Source organism: Labeo rohita, chromosome 2 (assembly GCF_022985175.1).
Source record: "Labeo rohita strain BAU-BD-2019 chromosome 2, IGBB_LRoh.1.0, whole genome shotgun sequence".
Classification (NCBI taxonomy): domain Eukaryota; kingdom Metazoa; phylum Chordata; class Actinopteri; order Cypriniformes; family Cyprinidae; genus Labeo; species Labeo rohita.
In genome coordinates, this window is record NC_066870.1 from 17,524,661 (window position 1) to 17,548,767 (window position 24,107).

The following is a 24,107-nucleotide window of genomic DNA, read 5'->3' on the forward strand; positions in this document are numbered from 1 at the left end:
AATACTACAGCTAGAATCAAAGTTACACATTCTTTCTTTGCATATACATTTGGGCGGTGTTATGCAAATATTCCCACACAGTGACATAGATTTGTGGGGGCATGTTTGAATGAGCTGTTTTAGGAAGGCGTGGCTAAGTCTTAACTTTTATAATAAATATCTCTTTGGGTTTGATACATAATATTGAAATTGCATCATATGACCCCTTTAATACAACTTATTTTGGGTTCATTTTAAGCCAGCCATAGAGTCATTTTTAAACAATAGTTGAGTTAAATAAAACTATCCAGACGGTTGGGTTAAAACAACCTAATCGCTGGATTTGTCCATATTTCACCCAGTGCTGAGGTGTTTTTAACCCAGCATTTTTTAGAGTGTAATAATGAGCCTAATTTATATAGAAAGTAGATATTTGTGTGAGAGTAACAATAAAATAATTAAAATATTCATGGCGGAGTGCTATTTCACCACAATTAGCAGCTGGTTTAACTTAATTTTCTGTAGTTAGCACAAGGATTTGCACTGAAATACCTTGTGCAAAATTGGCTTGACTGTTTAGTACATTTAGCCCTCAGATTTGACGCCTGCATGTGAAACCTTCCTCCTCTAAGCCTAGAGACGGCTCCCACCACGTTGGACTGGAGACCTTGCCCTATTGGTGTGACCACATGGTGCAGACAAGGCAATATGTCCTTCAGTGCACCTGTCAGGAAGTGCTGTTAATCTCCATGGTGACAGGGAACACCCTGCTTGGCAATAAGTGTGTTACAGTCAATATAAATCAGAAGTATCTCTTCCAGGAGCTCAAGCCAACTAGTCATGCTCAGAGCCACAGACACATCACACTGGGTCACCACTGGCCTGCATTCGTTGAAAGCGGGACAACATGACACATCTGTTATATGGAGTGAAGAGAAGTGCTTCAGAGTGCCCTTGTGTTCAGTAGTTAAAGGAGTCATGAAATGCAGAAACATTTTAAAGGTATAGTTCACCCAAAAATGTCATTAATTATGCACCCTCATGTTGTTCCAAACCCGTAAGACCTCTGTTAATCTTAGGAAATCAAATTAGGATATTTTTGATGAAATCCGAGAGCTTTCTGACCCTGCATAGACAGCAACATAAAGTGCACAGCATAAATGAGTACACCCCCTCTGAATAAATATAAAATATGTATTTTCTTAATGATCACTAATATAATTCATGGAAAGATGGCAAAATTGAAATGTATTAAACATAAACTTAATAAAAACAACTAAATGTATGCCAATATTTACTGTAAAATAAGTAAATTAGCCAATTTTGTTTAAATGAAGGATTACAGAAATGAATACACCCTAGATTAAATTCAGCAAATGTATAATATTCTAGTACTTAGTATGTCCTTCAGAACTTTAAGTATACTGCTCTGACCCTTCTTGGCACTGAGTGTACATGTTCATGACAAATTTTCACATCTGTCCTGTTTATCTCCTGGAGGACGACCTCCTTAAATGCCCTGGTCTTTAATAGGGAGTGTTGCTCAGCTCATCTCTACAGAATCCCCCACAACTGCTCAAGAGCATTAAGATTGAGTAAAATACATGTCCACTGCAGGATTTTCACCTTGGAAGAATGAATTATCTTCACTGGCATGCTGAAAAAATGTCCAATAATGCAGGGAATGAGGGGAGGGCAGCATCTTAAGTTTCAATTTTTTATATTACATCACACAGTGGTGTGTGAATTCATGACAGCGTTGATAAAGCACAACTCCCTCACACCTTTAGCACTCATACATCCCTATGTAAGAGCTTTACTACCACTGAACATCACTGTGGGTACGAGGCACTTCTCATTGTACTCCTCCTCTAGCAACACCAGAACATTTTGGATGGTTTGGATGCATTGTTTTTGAATGTCGGTGCTACTTTTGCTATATTTTCACACTTATAATTTGGTATATAATTTGGATCAAGCAGGCTTGTTGGGACAATATATCTCCAAAGAACCCTAACATGTCTTCTAAGTAGAGAGTAATTACTTAATTTGTTAAGTTTCAGAGGGGGTGTACTCATTTATGCTGTGCACTGTAAATACCACGTTCAAGACCCAGAAGGGTAGTAAGGACATCGTCAAAATTGTCCATGTAACGTCAATGGTTCAACCGCAATTTTATGAAGCTACGAGAATACTTTTTGTGCACAAAGAAAACAAAAATAAGACTGATAGTGAAGAGGTAAAATTGTTGAATAAAGGCATTATTATTTCTTTGTGCGCAGTGTTCTAGTAGCTTCATAACATTACGGTTGAACCACAGATGTCACATAGACTATTTTAATGATGTCCTTGCTAATTTTCTGGGCCTTGAGTGTGGTAGCACCGTTGCTGTCTATGGAGGGTCAGAAAGCTCTTGGGTTTCATCAAAAATATCTTCATTTGTGTTCTGAAGATGAACAAAGGTCTTACAGGTTTGGAATGACATGAGGGTAAACTGTCCCTTTAAAATTACCAAAGAGCAGTGTTATGGTGATGCATAGTTGAGTGCCACAGAGTGATTTTTACTTCTGAAAATGTTAATCGAGATCGAGCGAACCTCTGCAATTAACGCACCTGTATTAAAGAGCGGCGGGAGACCTGGAAAAACAAAGAATAGGCAGAAACAGTGGGTGAAAGCGAAAAACAAAGCGGTATGTTAATGATAATGATGGGATTAGAATTATATTACATTCTCACATAGTTTGTGCACCTGTACATTCAGTCTGTACATCTGGCAGTCTATGAACTTTTCAAAGAGCATTTTGGTCTTTCAGAGTCAGAATAACTCAAATTTTGATGGTGAGTGACAAGAGTGTTTCTTTGCTCACTCCCTCAAGAACAGTGAGTGAAGATGCCTGTATGCCTTTTTTGTCCGTCTTCTTATTTGCTAGAATTGTTTGCATAGGGTCAGTAGGGAATTACATCACCAGCATGGCTGTCTTGTATTGAGAGGAAATGAAATCACAATAGAGGTCTGAGCCAAGAAACCCCCTTATGTACAACATCCTCCTGTGAATCAGCGCCTGTTGCTATTTGTGAAGGGTTTCCAATACAAAAAAGTAACGGAAGAGGCTATAGCTTTGGTACGAAGGAACATAAAAGTACATGGCAACAAGACAACAGCCTCCTCAAACAACGATGTGTATCAGTTTAAACAGATAGAGAACCCTGATTGACATCCAAGCTCTTCCCAGCCCTTGGGATTTTTTTCTCAGGATTTAGGATGATTGAGGGGATGTGCTAACACAGTATTTAAGCCTCAGTTTGTGTTGGGGGCTGCTTAAGTCCTTGAGCTGGCATAGAGATTTGACAAACGAGAGCTGTGTGTTACTTCCTGTAGCATGACCATCAGCACTGAACAGTGGCTTCCTATTTTTGAACAATAAAACTGTTGCTCATTCATAGTCTCAAACTATTTGTCTACTTGATGGCACGGATGTAGGGTGATCTAAGTTAGTCTAGATTATCCGGAGAGGATCCGATTTTATTATTTTTCCTGTTATTTGCCAGAGTGATTGTTTTGTAAAAACTTTCATAGGAAGGTCACAGAGTTCTGTTTGTGGTTTTGTAAGATATATCTGTGTTTGTGCTTATGTCAGTATTAGTTTAAAAATATTAAGACATAAGTGGTTCCTTTTGTGTTTGGTGTATTATGTATTGAGTTCATTAAGATAAGAGTGCTTTTGTCAGAAAATGCAACTGAATTACATCTTCAACCATGTGAAACAGCATGTCTGTGAATCCGTCAAACAAAACTTAAACCTCACAGACTTATTTATAGTGCTACTTTTGAGCTCTGAAATATCTTGGGAAATTAGATGGCACGTTATTGTGAAATTCTTCAGAAAGAATTCAGACAGATATTTCAAAATATTGACTTCCATATGCTACAAAAGAGGTTTGGACAATCTTTTTTGTTATCAACTAAATGCTCAGCAAAATGTAATTGCATTAACAACACATGGGGTTATAGTCAGTGCCATGAAATATACATTTAAATAAAAAAATTAGGCTGTTTTACTGTTGTAAATGTCTATGTGAACAAGATTTTTGAAGGAAATGAATGCTTTTATTTAGCAAGGATGCATTAAATAGATCAAAAGCAACAGTAAAGACATTTATAACGTTACAAACTCTTTCTATTTCAAATAAATGGTGTTCCTTTGAACTTTCTGTTCATCAAAGATTCCTGAAAGAAAAATATTGAAAATAAGAAATGTTTTGAGCACCAAATCAGCATATTAGATTGAATTCTAAAGGATCATGTGATACTGAAGTCTGGAGTAATGATGCTGAAAATTCAGCTTTGCATCACAGGAATAAATTACATTTTTAAATATATTGAAATTAGTGGCATCAATCGATTTAAAAAAAAAAAAAAAAAAAAAAGGCAATTAATCGCGATTATATACTTTTATATTGCAGTAATTTAACATTCAATCTTCAGATTAATGTACAACATGAAGACAGTATATTTTTAATTATATTTTTTGTTTGATGGCATTTTTTTCATGACTGAAGGAGAGTATCACTGATACCAATATTACTGATGTCTTTAGGAAGTTCTTTTTTCTAATAATTAACCATTGACTATAGCCATTCAGCATTACATTATAATTAAGAGCTATTAATTTTAACATTTTTTTTTTTTTAAATAGCAACTTCTAATTTAAGTGAACATAAAATGATCTTTACATAAACCCATTACTATAAATGTTATATTTAGCTACCTACGCTCTTCAGCATGTACAAAAGTTATTGATTTCCTCTTTTTTTTTTTTCCTTTGTTCTTTGATTAATAGACATCACAGCAGCTGGGTTATTAGGTTTTTTTGCCTGCTATTACTTTAAGAGCTACCGCTGCTGATTGTGACGCAGATCTGACATGTATGCTTGTAAAATATCATGTTATTGGGGGCGCGTCAACCCAGTAGCTCAATTCCGTGGGAAAAGAGTAGACTTGGCAATACTGCCCAGGTGTTTTAATTCTGTAGGGGGCGCTGTTGGCCTACTTCTAATAAAATTAAAAGTAAAATACACTTAACATTTAGACTATGTTTCTGATTAACTAAAGCAGTAATTGATGTCAATTTTGATTAAATTAATGTACACTGGTGAGACCCAAGTTTTCAATGCTAATGTATATGTATGTATTATCCAAGAGATTTTTCATCCTATGAACTGTGTAAAAGATAAAAATCAAATATGTAGTGGAGTTACGAAACCTTCCAGACTTCTGCATTCGAGTAATCAGAGCATTGTCGCTTTTAATGCCTGAAGCTCAGCATAAGTGCTTATTAAGAGGCAATGAATACAGGCCTGCTGAATTCAGAACTGCAGTTGATGCTGAATAGTGTTAATGGCTGATTTTATCAGCTCACTGAGCTCCGGAGGCAGCAGTGTTTTAATGGACTCTCATCTCAGCATAATAAAACTTGTCATAGTCACGGTCACTTTTTTTGTCCTAATACATTAAATCAGCCGTGAATGACTGAAATTGGCCTGTGTATCTTTGGAACAAGTAAAAACCTTTGTTTCCAGACCCTACTGCTATAGAGATCCCCAAAACACAGCACCTGGAAAGTCGGCTGCAATCCAAAAATGGAACAAGTTCGTGTTGGAGGAAAGCCTTCGATTTTGGCAGTGGTTTGTCTGTGATTACTGTTTTGTCACAGTGTTTTGGGGAGATCCATGTCACTGAGTTCTGACTTCGGTGGGTGTTTTTGCAGCTGGTGCTGCTGGTGGGAGTGAGTAAAGGGGAAGAAAAGTGCATAAGAGAAAAATGCAATGGAAAGTAAGGTCTCACCAAGCACATCCAAGAGTGTTTGCAGTGAGACGCCCACTGCTGACAGCTTTTAATCCTAAGATAATCGCAAGTCAGACCTGAAGAGAGTGAGTGAAATATTCATTCAAGCATGGATCATTTGCTCTGACTCAGTTTTGGAAGCACTGAATGCTGTCTGTGTGTCCATGACACTCCATTAACCATTTTACTGTAAATCTGACTTGTTGACTATGGATTACTGGCATTAAGTCCACTTCTAAAAGTCCAAAACCATATGCATCCCCAGACGTCTTTGAGTGTTCTTCATTGAGACCGTTCTAGTGTTTACACAGTTTCCTTCAAGAATCATAGTCTGCCATCTAGTGTTTAAGAGAGACCTCACAGCATAAATGTAGCATGTACACAGCATGTCATGTATGGAAAAAGACAAATGTTTGCCTGGAATCACAAGGTCTTTTTTCCAATAAGCCACATTTGTTGCTGTTACTCACTACTGACCGTATTTTCCTCCGGTGTAGTCAAAGGTATTTGGGAGGTGTGGGCCAATGAAAGCTTCATCGTCATCACAGATTCCATCACCCCAGAAGCCTCGCTCTTCAAAGGCTGTGTTACCCTAACTAGACCGTATCCCCTGTCTGGAGCTCGCAGGGACAGGAAATGAGCGATGACACTATGCATTTTATGTTGAAACTCTCTGAACCTTTATTCACGTACTGTAAAATGAGATGCATAAAATTCCTGAACCGGAGTTGACAAATACAGTGAAATGATTAATGGACAGGGTGTGTGAGCAGATGTGACATTTTGGAATCCCGAGGATCATGACCTTGTGTCTCCTGGGTGGTAAACGGCTTAGCTTAAAAGGCTTTTAACAAGTCTGACAACCGCCTCAAATGTGGCACTGACTGTGACTGTACGAGGTGAGGAAGACGCATTAGATTTCAAAGCCTCCGTGTTCAATCCGAGTGTTATACCAATGGTTTGGTTAATAGTAGTAATATCTTGGTAGAACTGTTGTCACATTATTTGTTCTTTAACCTGTATGAATGTGCTTGTGAAACTTTATCAAATGCTGTTTTGCACCAGTTTTTGCAATTAAGTTACAAATGATGAATTTCAAGAATGTTCCTATGGATATGAATCCGTTAGTGACCTGAAAATGAAAATTGTCAGTTTTTGCCTCATGTTGTTCCAACCTGTATGACTTTCTTAAGATATTTTAAGAATTTGATAATATATTACTGTTTTGTTTTTTGCTTTTAGCCATACAGTAAAAGCTGTTCTCTCTTTAGTAGATAGTCATACAGGAATTGTTTGGGTAAACTACCTCTTTAACATAAGCACATATAAGCTCACACCCCCATCTGCTGGTGAGGACTGTTACTGCAGCAGGCCTCTGCACATGGCTTAAAGTTGTTAAATATGCCAGTTTTTAATCATGTGTCTTTACTGTTTATTGGCACTAGTAAATAGTTTCGGAAGACAGGCAGTGATACTTCTGGTTGCACCTGAAGATCTAAGAGAAGTGAAGCTTTCAACAAATGCAGTTACATTTTAGTAGAATTTAATATTCAGATATATATATTTTTTAATAAACCATTGGTAACACTTATACTAATAAGGTGTCATTTTTAACATTAATTAATGTATTAACTAACATGAATGATTTATTTATGACACTATTTATTAATCTTTGTTAATGTTAGTTAATAAAAATACAGTTGTTTATTGTTCAAGTTAGTTCACAATGCATTAATTAATGTTTACAAGCACAGCTTGTGAATAATGCATTAGTAAATGCTGACATTTTTTTCGAACATTTTTTTATTTAATTCCTTGTTTTGAACTTCATTTTCTTCTGAATATTTTAAATAGGCCTCATTCATGAAAATTGGCCACTGAAGTTTTTGAAATTTTGAAATACTTTTAAAAATGCCTTCAAAGTTGTGAACTGTATCTTTAAATAAAACTTTTAAGAAGTCATCCATCCATCCATCCGTTGCATTATCCAAACTGATTTATCCTTATTAGGGTCGTGGAGAGCTCAAGCTTAACCCAGCATCTTGAGCCACAGGTGGGGAAACACCCTGGATGGATGGTCAATCCATCACAAAGCTTAAACATAAGTTTTAAGAAGTCATTTATATTGAATTTCTCCTCCTTTGCTATAGCATGAGGTGAAATGTTCCATTTTTCTTCAGCATAATCATTGGCACAGTTTAACTCCATGTGGCTCAACTTACCCTCACTAGGGGTAAGTTGAGCCAAGAGATCACTTTTTCTTTTTTCTTTTTTGGAAATGGAAATGGATGCACCACATCCTGAAATGTATGTACATATTGAAGTTGGACCCATTATTGTAATGTGCTTGCTTTAAAGTAAAAACCGGCTCAACTCACCCCACTCTTCCCTTCTAGGCAATTGTGTAGATGTACAGAACATAATACTTACATGGTCAAGAAGTTTGTTGTTCTTCAGTACATGCTATGAATATACAGGAAGTCTGACAGTTTATATATATTTGACAAATGTGAAATTGATGGTATCTTATTCTCTATTTCATCTGTACAGAAACAAATCTCCATCAATAGAGGCTGTATATTGTACTATGGCTTTATTTGCATCTTTGCAATAAGGTTTTTGAGATAGAACTAGTTTAACTCCCTTACACTTTCCCTGCTCCCTTGCGTTTTGTTTTCAGACTCTTAGCTTATTTAATCGTAAAAACGAGAGTAGAGCCTTTGGCCAGCACCTCTGGGCTGCTCTGAACTGCCTTGAAATAGATGGCAGCAGAGTGGTAAACAACAGCATGTGGAGACTGTGTTGAGCAAGAGCCACAAACACAAGGCCACCACAAATCATTTGCAACAATACTGCATGTTCATGTCACCTCACACAATTACCAAGTGTTCAGCTAATCTTAGAGCTTTCAAATCACGCAGTTATTTACCAGCGTACTGTACTGCCAGATTATTCACAGTACTAATAACATCTGCAATGTTTCACTACTTTCCAGTCAACAGTCTGACAAAAATATCCAGTTATTCTTCATTTAAATCAAATGCTGAACTATTATAGTGGTTAATAATTGATATATGTTTTGACCACAAAACCAGTCACCTGGGTATATTTGTAGCAATAGCAATTGTAGCCAGCAATACATTGTATGGGTCAAAATTATTGATTTTTCTTTTATGCCAAAAATCATTAGGATATTAAGATCATGTTCCATAAAGATATTTTGTAAATTTCCGACTGTAAATATATCAAAATTAAATTTTTGATTAGTAATATCCATTACTAAGAACTTAATTTGGACAACTTCAAAGGTGATTTTCTCAATATTTAGATTTAATATAGTCCTATCCTAAAAAAAAGAGGAATTATTTATTCAGCTTTCAGATGATGTATAAATCTCAATTTCAAAAAAATTCACCCTAATGACTGGTTTTGTGGTCCAGGGTCACATATTAGTAGAAAGGTCTGACAGAAAGACCTCTACTGAAAATCCTTGTTTTTTTTTGTTTGTTTGTTTGTTTGTTTTTTAATATTTAATACATGTAACTTGATACAACTATTTTTTTTCATTGCAAACTGAAAGTTCACAAATCACAAATTTACTTTAACAAGTGACCTACAAATTGTGCACAATATTTCATTTATTAAACATCAAATACATTTATTTCACTTAAATTTTCAACATTGATAATAAATCAGCATATTAGAACGATTTCTGAAGGATTGTGTGACACTGAAGACTGGAGTAATGGCTAATGAAAATTCAGTTTTGCATCACAGAAATAAATTATATTTTAAAGTATATTTAAATAGAAAACTTTTAATTTCATAATAGTACTTTTTTCTGTATTTTTGATAAAATAAACGGAACTTTGATGAGCATAGGAGTCCTTTTTTAAAAGACTTCTTACTGATCCCAAGCTTCCCAACCAATGTTTTTTTTTTTTTTTTTTAATATTTAATACAGCAATTTTTTCATTGCAAACTGAGAGTTCACAAATCACAAATTTACTTTTTAACAAGTGACCTACAAATTGTGCAAAATACTTCATTTATTAAATATCAAATGCGTTTTTTCCCTTAAATATTGATTTATGTACAAAAAGTATAAGTTTATTAATAATTATTACTATTATTAATGCAACAAAATGAGACCAATATAATACTACTACTACTACTACTACTACTAATAATAATAATAATTATTATTATTATTGATTTACTGTATATATTAATGATGATTGTTCTATACTGTTCTTTTTTCATGTTTAATTGAACGAAAAACACTGTATATTGATATATCAAGTAGGAGTATATGTATTTGTAAAAATTACAAAAAACTTCAGTTGACATGAATATTTAATGCATTGCTTTAAATGTCACTTTCACAACTTAAGAGGTTGTTTTAACATGTCCTGTCTTTTTGAGTGTAAATACCCAAAGTCATGTGTCTCTAACTAAAGATCATTTAGAATATTCTGGCTTTTGATAATCCGTCCCATCCTCCATGGGCCTGGCCTTTGTGAGTTGTAATTTTAATGGCACTTCTTTCAGTGGCTCCACTGTGTGTCTTTTCATAGAGGAAATCCAGCTCGGAATAGAATAGGCCCTCATAAAATCCACTTCCTCAATTCAGCTCTCTGCCGAGTGTGTGTGAGGAAATAAGGCCCCTTTCATGCCCCCACATTCCTCAGAGGCTCTCAGAAGTCCAGGTAAAGGGTTATCGCTATGGTGATGGCATTTGGCACTTCTATTTTCAAGCGCTCAGATTCAAACAGTGGGGTGTGTGTGTGTGTTTTGGAGTGTGTGTGGTGGGGGTAGAGTATTTGTATGTGTTTCTAAAGTCTGCCCAGTGCCTGCTGCAGAAATAAACTGCAAATTAGAAGCTTTATCTTTAGGGATCGTTTTACACACATGGCAGTCGCTCCTGCGTCAAAGCGAGCGAGGGGAGGCGGGGGTGAGGAACGAGATGGGCCTGGCGCTCTCTTTCTGCACTGCATTGAAGAGAGATAGACGGCCTCTGCCATCTGCCCCCAGTCACTCCAACTGTTTGGGTTCAACATGATATAACAGAGTTATATGTGTAGAGACTGGCTTATGTGCTATGAACACCAGTTTGCTTTAATACTGTGTGAAAGGCTAAAAGGATAGTGTTGATATTAACAGGATGGTTGTGTTATTATATAACTCAGAATAGACCAGGATACTTTATGGTACAGTACTTTTAATAAATCTGATTAAAGAAATTGCAAATCGTGTTATACGATGCCTAAAGTGCATTAGTAATGACATAATGTAATGCCTGTGTGGAACCGATGAGTGTGTTGCATTACAGGCAACTCAGGCACTGACTTTCAGAAATCTATATAAACAGGCGTTACCTGAAGGATTTTACAGTATATGCTGCCATAACTGTGACATTAGCTAGATGGTTTTTTGATATTCAGGATTTCCTGTGTTTAAAGACAATTTACAAATAATGTGCTCACCCTCTTGTCATCCAAGATGTTCATGTCTTTGTTTCTTCAGTCGTAAAGAAGTTATGTTTTTTGAGGAAAACATTTCAGGATTTTACTCCATATAATGGACTGATATGGTGCCCCGAGTTTGAACTTCTAAAATGCAGTTTAAATGCAGCTTCAAACGATCCCAAATGCGGTTGTAAACAATCACAGCCGAGGAAGAAGATTATTACGAAACGATCGGTTATTTTCAAAAAAGCTAGAATACACAGAGTTCAGGGAGAGTAAGATCAGATGAGCATTTGACATTAACAAGTATGTAAATTGTATTATTTTATTGTATTATTTCAAAATGCATTTCAGGATTTTTCTTCATATAGTGGACTTCTATGGTGCCCTGAGGTTGAACTTCCAAAATGCAGTTTAAATGCGGCTTCAAACGATCCCAAATGCAGTTGTAAGTGATCCCAGCCGAGGATGAAGGGTCTTATCTAGCTAAATGATGTATTATCTTCATTAAAAAATTAAATTTATATACTTTTTAATGTCAAACGCTCGTCTTGTCTTGCTCTCCCTGAACTCTGTTTTATTCTGGTTCAGTTAGGGTATGTACGAAAAACTCCCATCTCATGTTCTCCCTAACCTTTTTTGTTAAGGGTGTTTGATCTTCTTTGCATGTTCACTTGCACCTTCACCTGCTGGCAAAGAGTCTGTACTTCTGTAGCGATGTAGGATGATTTTAAAATGATGTTTGAAGTTGAGGGAGAAAATACGAATACACAGGTTTGAGGTTTAAGGTTAAAAAGTATTTAAATTGTATATATATATATATTTTTATGAAAATAACCGATAGTTTCACTGATAAAAGACCATTCTTCCTTGACTGGGATTGTTTACAACCGCATTTGGGATCGTTTGAAGCCACATTTAAACTGGATTTTGGAAGCTCAAACTCGGGGCACCATAGAAATCCATTATATGGAGAAAAATGCAGAAATGTTTTCCTCAAAAAACAATTTCTTTACGACTGAAGAAAGAAAGACATGAACATCTTGGATGACAAGGGGGTGAGTACATTATATGTGAATCTTTGTTTTGGAAGTGGACTTCTCCTTTAAGCACCACCACCAGTCCCTAAGTTCAGTTAAAATGACAAATATGCATTCATACAAGTTTTAATTCTAATTGATATATATATATAGAGAGAGAGAGAGAGAGAGAGAGAAAGAGAGAGAGTAGTAAACAAAAAAATGTACTAGCCAAAGGCAATTCTATTGCCAAGGTGTGCATAGAGGGTTGCTCCTGTAGAATTTCTTTAAAATGTAAAGTGAAGTAGGAAGTCCTGTCTTTTTTTTCTTCTGTCTATCTGTTGTTCTTTATCTTTCTGTTTGTTGCTCTGTCTGTTTTTGTCTGTTGTGGCTCTCTATTTTTTCATATTTCTTAGTACGTCACTCTCTGTCTGTCTATCTGTCGTTCTATTACTTTCTCTATCCCTTTAGATCTATCGCTCTGTCTGTCTGTCTCTGTAATGCAGTCACAGTCTTCCTCTTCTTGTCTCGTCTCCTCACTTTCAGTAAGGATCTAATATAACTGTTTGCCAACTCTGTGCCCCATCCTCCTCCAGTCTCAGAGGCCTGTTCTGCACTTGCTGTGCCATAAATCAAAACACTAAGCATAGCTTTGAAAGCTGAAATTAAACTCTGAATAACTGCTTTCAGGCAGCTATGCGCTTTTTCTGAGTATTTGGAGCGAAGAGAACCCTATGATGGCTTCCAGCACCGTCACATTGCTAATGCCAATCGCACATTGTGACGGTATAACGTAAGCGGTGCGAAGGGGAAGAGGGGTGTACCGGGCTTCAGCTGGCGATGGCATCCCAACACCGTGCAACTGAGACCTGCTGAATATTGATGGAATGAAAACATTATTATTCCTGCAAACGCAATAAATTTGGCCAGATTCTCAGGTTATTCGACTGTTTGTGTGTCAGTATGAGCAGTACACCAACAGTATTTCCAAATCCTAGAAAGCCAGTGGTCTTATAGTGGAAAACTATCTTGTAAAGGTTAAGGAGATCATTTTGATAGGTCACGGCAGTGGATGGATGACACCCATACAGCGCTCTGATAGCTCAGGAATCCCACAGAGCGGATTCGCTGTTAATTGAAGACTCAGCGTGGTGCTGGAGTGTCCGGGATGATGGGACGGAGACAGGTGTGATCACCCCGGCTCCTGTCAGTGCAAGAACATACTCAGCACCTGCAGAGCCATCGAGAGGCCCGGGCACTGTTACAGCACGTCCTAGAACAAGCTGGCTGGCATAAGCAGGCAGACAGGTGTGATTCTGGAGCTGGAGCTGAAGGGGAGGGCTGTGTATGAACTCTCCTTGCTCATAGGATTTCCCAGCGTTGCACAGCTCTGCTGGTCTCAGCGAATGCTCACTCGTATGCTAGCACTGACAAGCCCATCTCTCCTTTAGCACCCAGAAGCTGTTTCATAATGCAGCCCCACTAAATGCCTCCAAAGATAGACCATGACTATTTACCTATGGTAAATATTTACCTGTTGTATGTCATTATAATTTATGTTTTTTATATTATAATTTACTTGCATAAAAAAGTATCACGGTTTCCACAAATATATTAAGCAGCACAACAGTTTTCAACATTGATAAAAATAAGAAATCAGCAATAACCAAATCAGCATATTAGAATAATTTCTGAAGGATCACGTCATGTTAAAGGCTGCTGAAAATTCAGCTTTGCCATCACAAGAATGAATTGCATTCCAAAATACATTCAAATAAAAAACAGTAAAAAATAAATTAAAAAATATTTCAGAATAATACAGTTTTTGCTGTATTTTTGATCAAATAAATGCAGCCTTTACAGTATCTCACCAATCCCAAACGTTTTTATGGTAGCGTATATATTATGCCTTATATTTATTATTACCTACACTCTAGAATATTCCAGCTGTTCTAATAGTAAGTTAGTATTAATTGAAGCACATTTAGATCAACATATTATGCATTTCTCAGCTATCACTGTGCAAGGCTTGGAGTCAAGGAGATTACAATATTAAAAATAGTTATGCCAACAATGGAGGGGGAACTCAGTAAAGGTCTTTGAATGTAACCCTGGATTCAGAAAGTGCCGCTGGTTCCACAGTTCCCCACCAGGCAAGGTGACACTCTTGTATTTATATTGTCCTACAGCAGAGGACAGTAAATTCAAAGCCTGCCTTAGTGTTTCTTGGCATTCTGCCGTGATTTGTCAGGCATCATGTCTTCGCGAGAAATGTAATCAACTAAAAATACACAAGACCTAGGATTCTTCATAGTATTTCATACAGAGTGTGCTCGACCCTATTGTAGTAGCTCACGTGATTAGTTTGGCCTGTTAAGTAGAACACAAGGCACATCTCCTGGGAAACATCATGATCATTGCTTGTCATTCATGACAATTTTTATCTCAAATAAATTTGTTAGTCTTCCATAGTGCTCAATCGGTTTGAATTACACACACGGTATGAGTTTAAAAAGTAAAAAGTGGCTAAGCAACATAGACAGCGTTGTCAGTTGTATGTTAACTGCATACACTTCTGACTAATGGTTGGAGAGTTTTTAGAACTATTAATAACACGCAACTAATTCTTTAACTGGGCAAATAAATGAACTGTAAACTGCCAGAAGCCAGAGACGCAAAGAGGAGAAAACCGTGTAGCTGACAGATCAGCTCACTGTTCATGATGCGTAGGATATTGGGAAAAAAATCCTAAATACTTATGTATTTCCATCTTTCCTCCGTTTAATGCATACTAATGTAATATTTAAAAATGCAGCACTGCTTTGTTTACAGCAGTAACCAAGGAAACACTGCATTGCTGCTGTTCCATAAGTGCCACCTGCTGGCAGAGAGTGAATTTGACACAGAGTCTCATTCAGGCCGCCTGCTGTTTTTGTTTCGTACATTAATGGAGAAGTCCACTTCCAGAACAACAATTTACAGATAATGTACGCACCCCCTTGTCATCCAAGATGTTCATGTCTTTCTTTCTTCAGCTGTAAAGAAACTGTTTTTTGAGGGAAACATTTCAGGATTTTTCTCCATATAATGGACTGATATGGTGCCAGAGTTTGAACTTCCAAAATGCAGTTTAAATGTGGCTTCAAACACACATGCGATGGGAATTTTTAGACATACCCTAACTGTCATGAACCGGGAAAAAAGTATGTAAATTGTATTATTTTTATGAAAATATTGTTTCACTAGATAAGACCCATCTTCCTCGGCTGGGATCGTTTACAACTGCATTGGGATCGTTTGAAGCCGCATTTAATCTGCATTTTGGATGTTCAAAATCGGGGCACCAAATCAGTCCATTATATGGAGAAAAATCCTGAAATGTTTCCCTCAAAAAACATTTCTTTACGGCTGAGAAAGAAAGACATGAACATCTTGGATGACAGGGAGTGAGTACATTATCTGTCAATTTTTGTTCTGGAAGTGGACTTCTCCTTTAATGTGCATTAATGTTTTGTTTCATGGATTATGTATTAAAATTTCACAAAGGTACAGTCAGACCATTCTCTTTTTGCTGTAAATTTTGAAATTATACTATATAATTTACGTGAGAACCTGCTCATGCAACATGTTTGTTTGGATAGTGATTAAAATGCAGTGGTTCTGCAACTGTGCATTCTGATTCATAAAAAGACACAGCAAGGTGGAAGAAAAGTGATAAACTTTGAAACCTCTAGAATCCTAAGAGAAACCGTGATGTACATTTTTGGTCAAAACACCCAGCACTGCTTTACCACAAGTATTTATTACAAAAAATGTATTACTCTAAGTGTATTATTACTTCTACATGTCAATGTCAAACCCATTTTATTCATAAAAATTGATTTGACTATGAAAAGGTGCTTCTGAAACTATATGACAGCTTTGTGTAAAGAACCATACTTAAATTTTTCTAAGGTGGGTTTATGTAACAAGGCATATTAACAGAAAAGTAAACGTACCATCACTCAAAAACTAGCTTTGTGCTCTGAAAAGAAATTTAGTACATTAGGTCAACATAAAGCATTGGTCAACCTAACATTTGATTTACTGCAGACAAAATATCACAAGAATTTATGTAATTCAGCTCAAATAAATGAGAAAAAATACATAAGAACATAGGGAGTAATAATAACAAAGAGCAGAAGCTAATCACAAAGCATAAAAGCAACAAAATTAAGAGACAATAGAGATAATGAGGCTTTGATCCAGTGGTTGTTCAGTTTTGTAATAATGATGACATTGAAAAACGTGAACATGCAACGTGTTGGCACATGTGAACCATCCACCAAGACTTGTCCCTGTCTGAACTTCACTTAAAAAAAGATGGAGGACTAGAATTTCTAACTACAGCCCTGGCCGTGGTGCAGCCATAGCGTGTATGTGCACATGAGCCATAATGGGAGTAGTGCTCCCGTGGGAACACAGGTTTGAGTTCAGCCTGTGTCATTTTCCATACTAGCTCCCTAGTGTGCTAGAATACAGTATGAGTCAGAAGCATGCTAACTATAATCTGATTCTGAGGTTTCCTGTTTCATGGAAGATAAGCTCATTAATGTTCTATTTACAGCAGGTTTGTTTTTGAGCCTAAGAATTGGTCTACACAATAATAAGTATTTCATTACAAGCACTTGGAACTGTGCATGCATCGCTTCTCATCCTTCAATGGCCTGCCTTTGCACTAGATGAGGCTAATGGTGTTAGCAGCAGGCAGGCCTCTTTATGTGCCTCTGCCCTGCCCACAGAGGAATCTTGATGCGTTTGATATTCTCCTAACAGCTGCCGGAGACAGAACAGGGAATGCTGGGATTGCTATGTACAGCTGAAATGTCAGGAGGCCTCCTGTACAGCGGGTGTTATTTATAAGGCTTAAAGGAAAGGGGAGAAGATCTGCTGGCCATTGGAGCTTAGTTACGCAAAGAGTTCAGCTCCATTACCGCAGCTTTCTTCTTCTTGAAAAGTTCAATGGTTTATTTGTGCGGATAAAATGTAAACATGGCGCTGATTAACCCAGCTGTCTGTCAATATGAACCACACTCCACGAAGTGTGAATTTCTGGAAAGACAGATCATTTAAAAACACTGACACTAGGTGTCACTATACCTTTTTTAGTTCTCAGTTTTCTAGTTCACACAGGTATTATGGATGATCAACTAGCCGTTAAAACCTGTTTACACAAAAATGGGCTTGATCCCAGAAAAGAGGAATATGGGAGATGAGTGTGAAGTTTTTTTCATGCTTATTGAAGCAGACATTTATTTATTCATTCATTCATGCGTTTATAATTTATAACAATATGAAAGCATTTTTCCTGGATCAAAAGGGAGTTCTCATAACAGTGGATCAATAGGAGAGTCTTCCAGCTGCTTCTAAAGCCATGATGTATTCCTGTTTTTGTTAAATCTACTGCTGAACAGGACTGAGCTAATGGAGCTGTTGCTTTGACAACAACTCTGAGATAAGATTCAAACAAGGGAACAGTCCAGGATTAGGTCAAATGGTCAACAGTTAACTCTAGATAACGTAGTAATCGATGTATGATGAATCTACAGCACTGGCTCCCAACCAGAGGGCCGGGTCCCACTAGAGAGCCTCAGTAAACTTCCAAGGGGGCCTAAAGTTGGCATACGACAAAAAAGCATAAAAATTGGCAAAATATAAAATTAAGATATGTCTTCTTTATTCACTTCTAATTAAACAGCTTTTCTTCAAGTTCCCACTGTCGTTTAAGAATATATGCGACCCTGGACCACAAAACCAGCCATAAGGGTACATTTTTTGAAAATTAGGTTTTTACATCATCTGAAAGCTGAATAAATAAGCTTTCCATTGATGTAAGGTTTGTTAGGATAGCAGCTGAGATACAACTATATGAAAACCTGAAATTTGAGGGTGGTGCAAAAAAAAAAAAAAAAAAATCTAAATACTGAGAAAATCACCTTTAAAGTTGTCCAAATAAAGTTTTTAGCAATGTGTATTATTAATCAAAAATTATGTTTTGATATATTTAAGGAGGAAATTTACAAAATGCCTTAATGGAACATGATCTTTATCTAATATCCTAATGATTTTTGGCATAAAAGAAAAATTGATTATTTATACTACTTTTTTGGTCCAGGGTCACATATGAGGTAGTCTGATTTTAAAAGCATTATCTCTAGATCTAAAAAGTCATAAAATTATTGTATGATAAATATAAATTTGTCTAGTTTTGCACAAATAAATCCTTATCATCAATCCTAATCAGTAAATATCAAGTAATTCCCAAACAACTGGAAAATTCATGGGGCCTTCAAATATTGCTGTGAATAGTGGGGGGCCTTGGAGTCACAAAGGTTGAGGAAAAACTGGTTTATAAAAAAATGCGAAGTTATGTCACGAAACATGAAGGTGGAGCCGACTGATTGGTCCTTACTGCAAACTGATGATATTCACAACGTTACACTACTCGGCACAAGCCGATTAGTTCATGTTACATACGCAGCCAGTCAGCTTGCTGCTTTACATTTAAATGACTGGTTAGAATTCACTAGAGCATATTGCAGCACGCTTTCAGAGTTCCTCTGAAACCCTCCACCTCCCCAGCTCCACCTGTATAGATGAGCTACGGGTTATTATACATGCTGTTTGTGCAGCAGCAGTATGTCTTAAATACTCACAACACTGTATTGGCATATGTATAGACAGTAGCAAGTTCCTGTACTTGCTTTGCAGCAGCAGTAGAAGTAATCTACAACAGCAGCAACAATTCATCGCTTTTTTAATTATTGTGCTGATGCCATTGTCATTTGGATTTACAGCTCCTGCTAATTTACAGATAAAGAACAAATTCATAACTGATTTAGTGCACAGCTAACTTAGGTCAGTAGATCATGATGATCTAGTGTGCACTTTTTACTTGTTGAGTTGTTGATGCAGTGCCATGACTCATCAGTGCTATTATTCTTGTAGTGGACCACTTGGGCATCGCTTGACTCGAGTATGGAGTTCATTTGTCGGTTAGTTGGAAACTTTCTAGAGCAGAGAGGAAGCTCTGTGCACTCCAGACATTAATGTTATTATGCTGTGGGTGCAGTGCCATGGAACATTTCTGACTCGTCCCATTACTCCACTCCCCAAGTGCACCCCATGAACCCTCGGGAGCCGGGGCCTGGTCCTCTAAGCTCTCTTCCCTCTCTCTCTGCCTTCCTCTGCACGTAAACAAAGTCTTGATCGAGCAATTTGCACTTCATCTGTGCACTGGCTAACTTTAGCCTTTCTGTTTGGGGGTGGGAGGGGGCTTCCATTCCCATAATACAACCTGCTCACCCATACGGACATTTGACACAGCTGATCCCCCTCCCCTCCGTATTGGTGCGTTCGGCCCCCTGCTCATCAGGACAGGACGGGCACAGAGGGAGAGAGAGAGAGGGGACTGGACCGGGAGGCAGACCCCAGAGCGGCTCATGTTTCGCAGGGCTGGGAACCCGTTGGCTATGGACTTGAGTTGAGATTTTGTGTTTTGTAGTTTCGAAAAGCAATCGGGAGGCTGGCGGCCTGGCCTCTTTGGTACAATGCTCCTGGATTCCAGCTGTCACAGTAGCAGGCACGATTCTTGGATTTGCTCTGTGCGTCAAAACACATCCACCTTGCATCCCTGGACAAAACCTGGCAAATGAGAGTTTCGAAGTGAGAGGACCACTGGGAGAAAGAGCGTTCGAGGGACATCGGCCAGAACGGAGTTATCTGCGAGCTCTTAAACGGAAGCTGAACCTCCTTGACGGAAGTCCCGTAGGACATACTGTAGGAATAGCTTGTCCATTTTCTTTTTTCAGTGGCTTTTTCTCGTTTCTTACTTTTTGAATCCTTTGACATTGCCAATATGATGATCAAGGAGGCCTCGTTGAGGGAGGATCCCGACCTACGGGGTGAACTGGCCTTTTTGGCCCGAGGCTGTGACTTTGTTCTTCCGTCGCGGTTCAAGAAAAGGCTCAAGTCTTTCCAGCAAGCCCAGGTCAGTAGCCAACCTCTGTAGTTCAGCAAAGAATGCCGTGTCTAACTCTCACATGCCAGACAAGACAAACTATTCACAGGCAGATACCAGAGTGTTTATTAATAGGACAGTGGAAGGGGGTGAGGCAGGGCAGGAATACAGTGTCCAAGTGTTGCGTACAGGAGCTTCAAAGAGGGGGGAGGGAGGAGATGGAACGGGACGGGACCGGACGGGACAGGCCACAGCTGCTCTCTTCAATACCTCCATGCAGGCCTGCTCCGCTTGCAGTGGAGTTCTCCAAAATTCAGTCACACTTCAACAGCTCACTTTCGGTTTGATTGACAGTAAGACTGCTGTTCAGAAATAAGCTGCCTTAGGTGTGCACTGTGACTCTAGGGTTTTGCCCAGAGACCAGAATAAGAACAGTATGTCAGGACTATGTATAGAATGTGTTAGACGTTTCCACAGCTTGTTATTAGAAATTTAACCTTGGTGCTGCAAGGTCCTGTCTGAAAAGACAAGCAAAGAGTCATCAGCTGTCAGTGTCAGGCCTGCGAAATTAGACTGTATGCATACAGTGTTTTGGATGCGATTTGTCCTAATCATTGAGAGCTGAGCACAAATCGCTCTACTTCACCATTAGATCAGCGAGAAATAAATATAGGTGGAAACCGAAGTAAACAAACCCCCTGAAATGAAGCCTTCGGCTTGTTTTGGTGAGGGCAGCAGGGTTAGATGGAAAATATCTGTCTTATTTTTGCTGAGAAGTTCTTGTCATCGCATTGACAGGAAAGTTGATGAGGCCGGCTATGGTTTTACTGATAATCCACCTCACTTCATCACTTCGAATATGTTATCAGAATGAGAGCCAGCATCCTCGCACGGCAAGTACCGGGAGAAAATTTCACACAAAGTTCTCCAAAAGACTGTTGCAGATTAAGCTTCTCTTTAGCGTCATGGAAAACTTTAAAGACAATATTTACTTCAGTTTGATACTGCGCGATGCTACATATTTTTCAAGTAATCTGAATAGCTTGGACATGATGCTGAACACTTGATGTGCACTAAATATAAAAAATATATGGTGCTTTGATGTTGAAGTCATTGCTAAAATGTTCTTGCTGGTTCTTATACATCTTGTCATGCAAATATAAACATATTACATGGCAGTTATTTTGAAGTTTGCATGGTAAGAACACATCATACGCTCTTAAAAATAAAGGTGCTTAAAAGGTTCTTCACAGCGATGCCATAGAAGAACCATTTTTGGTTCCACAAAGAACAATTCAGACAAAAGTTCTTTAAAGAACCATCTCTTTCTTATTTTTTATAATCTGAAGAAACTTCTTTCACCACAAAGAAACTTTTGTGAAACAGAAAGGTTATTCTTATGGCACCATTTGGACAAAAAACGTTCTTCTATGGCACCGTGAAGCATCTGGGTGTTTATTCATCTATCAACACCATATCTCATATGCACTGTTTGCTTTGAGATGAGCGTCGTAGCTTGTCTTTTGAGATCTGTTTCAGAATGCCACTCATATCGTCCTCTTCAGCTGAATGTCTTTAAGGCCTTGTAAGCAATGAAACAACCAACTTGGCCTAAAAGTTGTCAAAGCAATGGTGGTGCTTTCTCTAATGGTCTCTCTCATTGTCCCACTAGATCCAGCCTGAGAAGAAACCTGGAACACCTCCTCCAACTCTAGCACCTGCGCCCTCCTCGCCAACCCCACGGCCGCCCAGCCCTCCGCCAGCCAAAGTAGTGGCCACACCCCCACCCTCCTCCATAAACATTCCACGCTTCTACTTCCCCAAAGGCCTTCCAAACTGTGCAGCCAACTATGACGAGGCCATTGCCAAAATCGAGGCGGCCTTCACAGAGTTCGAGGAGGAGAAAGCTGACATTTATGAAATGGGGAAGATCGCAAAGGTGCATATGAATTGTGAATTGTTTTGCTTAAAATGAGATTCATAATCTCGGAACCGTTCTAAGTAGTCTTGGATTGACAGTTCTGAACATGTAAATTGACACTTGTTTTACGAGGTCTTCATCCTTAGATGTGCTTGCCAAATTGTATTTCCATGGTACCTTAATGGATGCCATCTCATAACAACATTTGATTTTATCTTCTCACATTTTTAATATTATATAAACATATCATAAAATCAAGAAATATCAATAGAATAACCCATCTAGACGTTTACACTCGAATCAGATATTTGGACCCTTAAAGAGGATCTTGTCTTTTTAAGTAATGCTGGTTTTTACAGAATGTAAGTAATAATAAAAATATGTATATACGTTTATTTTTGTGACTAGTGGATAGGGTTTTTTATGTCAGTGCCATTTTAAAAATACAACAAAAACAGCATATTCATGCATTTCTTTTCACAGGCATGCGGGTGTCCCCTCTATTGGAAAGCACCGATGTTTATTTGCGCTGGTGGAGAGAGGACAGGTTTTGTTTCTGTTCACTCATTCATTGCAACATGGAGAAAGTAAGTGTCAGCACACATATCACTTTCCATGCAAAAGGGTGCTTTTGTGTTTGTAATTTTGTATGGCATCTGATAGTTTTTGCCCTAATTCTTCTTCACAGGTTATTACACAGCTGCTATGATGATGCATCCAGGTTTGTTTACTTGCTGGCCAAACCAGGCTGCAATTACCTGGAACAAGAAGATTTCATCCCTCTGTTACAGGTTAGACCATTGTAACAGTCCATTTAACTGTGAAAAGTCAAACTTTTAGTAGTAACTGCATCACTGATAACTAAAAGTAGATAAAAAGTTATGATAATGAATAAATGAAGACCTCCTGCAACTTCTTGGCTTTAACTTCAAACTTACAAACAACATGATTTGTGGTATTGTGGGTCTGAATTAGTTTCACATGCTCTGACCCTAGTTTAACCACCGCTTGACAGAAATTGCACATTACCTTTACTAAACAACACACACAATAAATTGCAATGTGCAAATTACAAATGGCTTAAAGAAAGTCACTGATGGGGAAAAAGCATTTAAACTTGCACCTTTAGACAGTTGAGGTCAAAAGTTTACACCGCCCCCCCCCTCTTTCAGAGTCTGCAAAATGTTAATTATTTTGCCAAAATAAGAGGGATCATACAAAATGCATGTTATTGTTTATTTAGTACTGGCCTGAATAAGATATTTCACAGAAAAGATGTTTACATATAGTCCACAAGAGAAAATAATAGTTGAATTTATAAAATATGATCCCGTTCAAAAGTTTACATTGCAGGAAAAAACATGCATGAAGATCAGGGTTAATTTGGCATATTTTGTCTTCTGGGAAACATGCAAGTATCTTTTGTAGCCTCTAAAGGGCAGTACTAAATGAATAAATATGATATTTAGGCAAAATAAGAAAAATGTACACATCTCCATTCTGTTCAAAAGTTTTCACCCCGAATGCATCGTTTTTACTTCTGGAGCATCAGTGAGCGTTTGAACCTTCTGTAATAGTTGCATATGTGACCCTGGACCACAAAACCAGTCATAAGGGTCAATTTTTCGAAATTGAGATTTATACATCATCTGAAAGCTAAATAAATAAGCTTTCAATTGATGTATGGTTTGTTAGCATAGGACAATATTTGGCTGAGATACAACTATTTGAATATATGGAATCTGAGGGTGCAAAAAAAAATCTAAATATTGAGAAAATCACCTTTAAAGTTTTCAAATGAAGTTCATAGCAATGCATATTAGTAATCAAAAATTAAGTTTTGAGATATTTACAGTATGAATTTTACTAAATGTCT

At 37.7% G+C, this 24,107-nt stretch overlaps 1 protein-coding gene across 4 annotated transcripts in view; it reads left to right on the forward strand.

Moving 5' to 3' along the window:
* ppp2r3a (protein phosphatase 2, regulatory subunit B'', alpha) overlaps positions 1-24,107 on the forward strand; it is a 107,617-nt gene that overhangs the window by 73,524 nt on the left and 9,986 nt on the right. For 3 of the 4 annotated variants that reach the window (XM_051130136.1, XM_051130156.1, XM_051130146.1), the window contains 3 exons: positions 21,983-22,249; positions 22,715-22,818; positions 22,920-23,022. In XM_051130136.1, the coding sequence (XP_050986093.1) occupies positions 21,983-22,249; positions 22,715-22,818; positions 22,920-23,022 (474 nt within the window). Of the gene's footprint in view, positions 1-19,665; positions 20,341-21,982; positions 22,250-22,714; positions 22,819-22,919; positions 23,023-24,107 lie in introns of those variants that run through there. The other variant, XM_051130167.1, reaches the window with a different exon arrangement.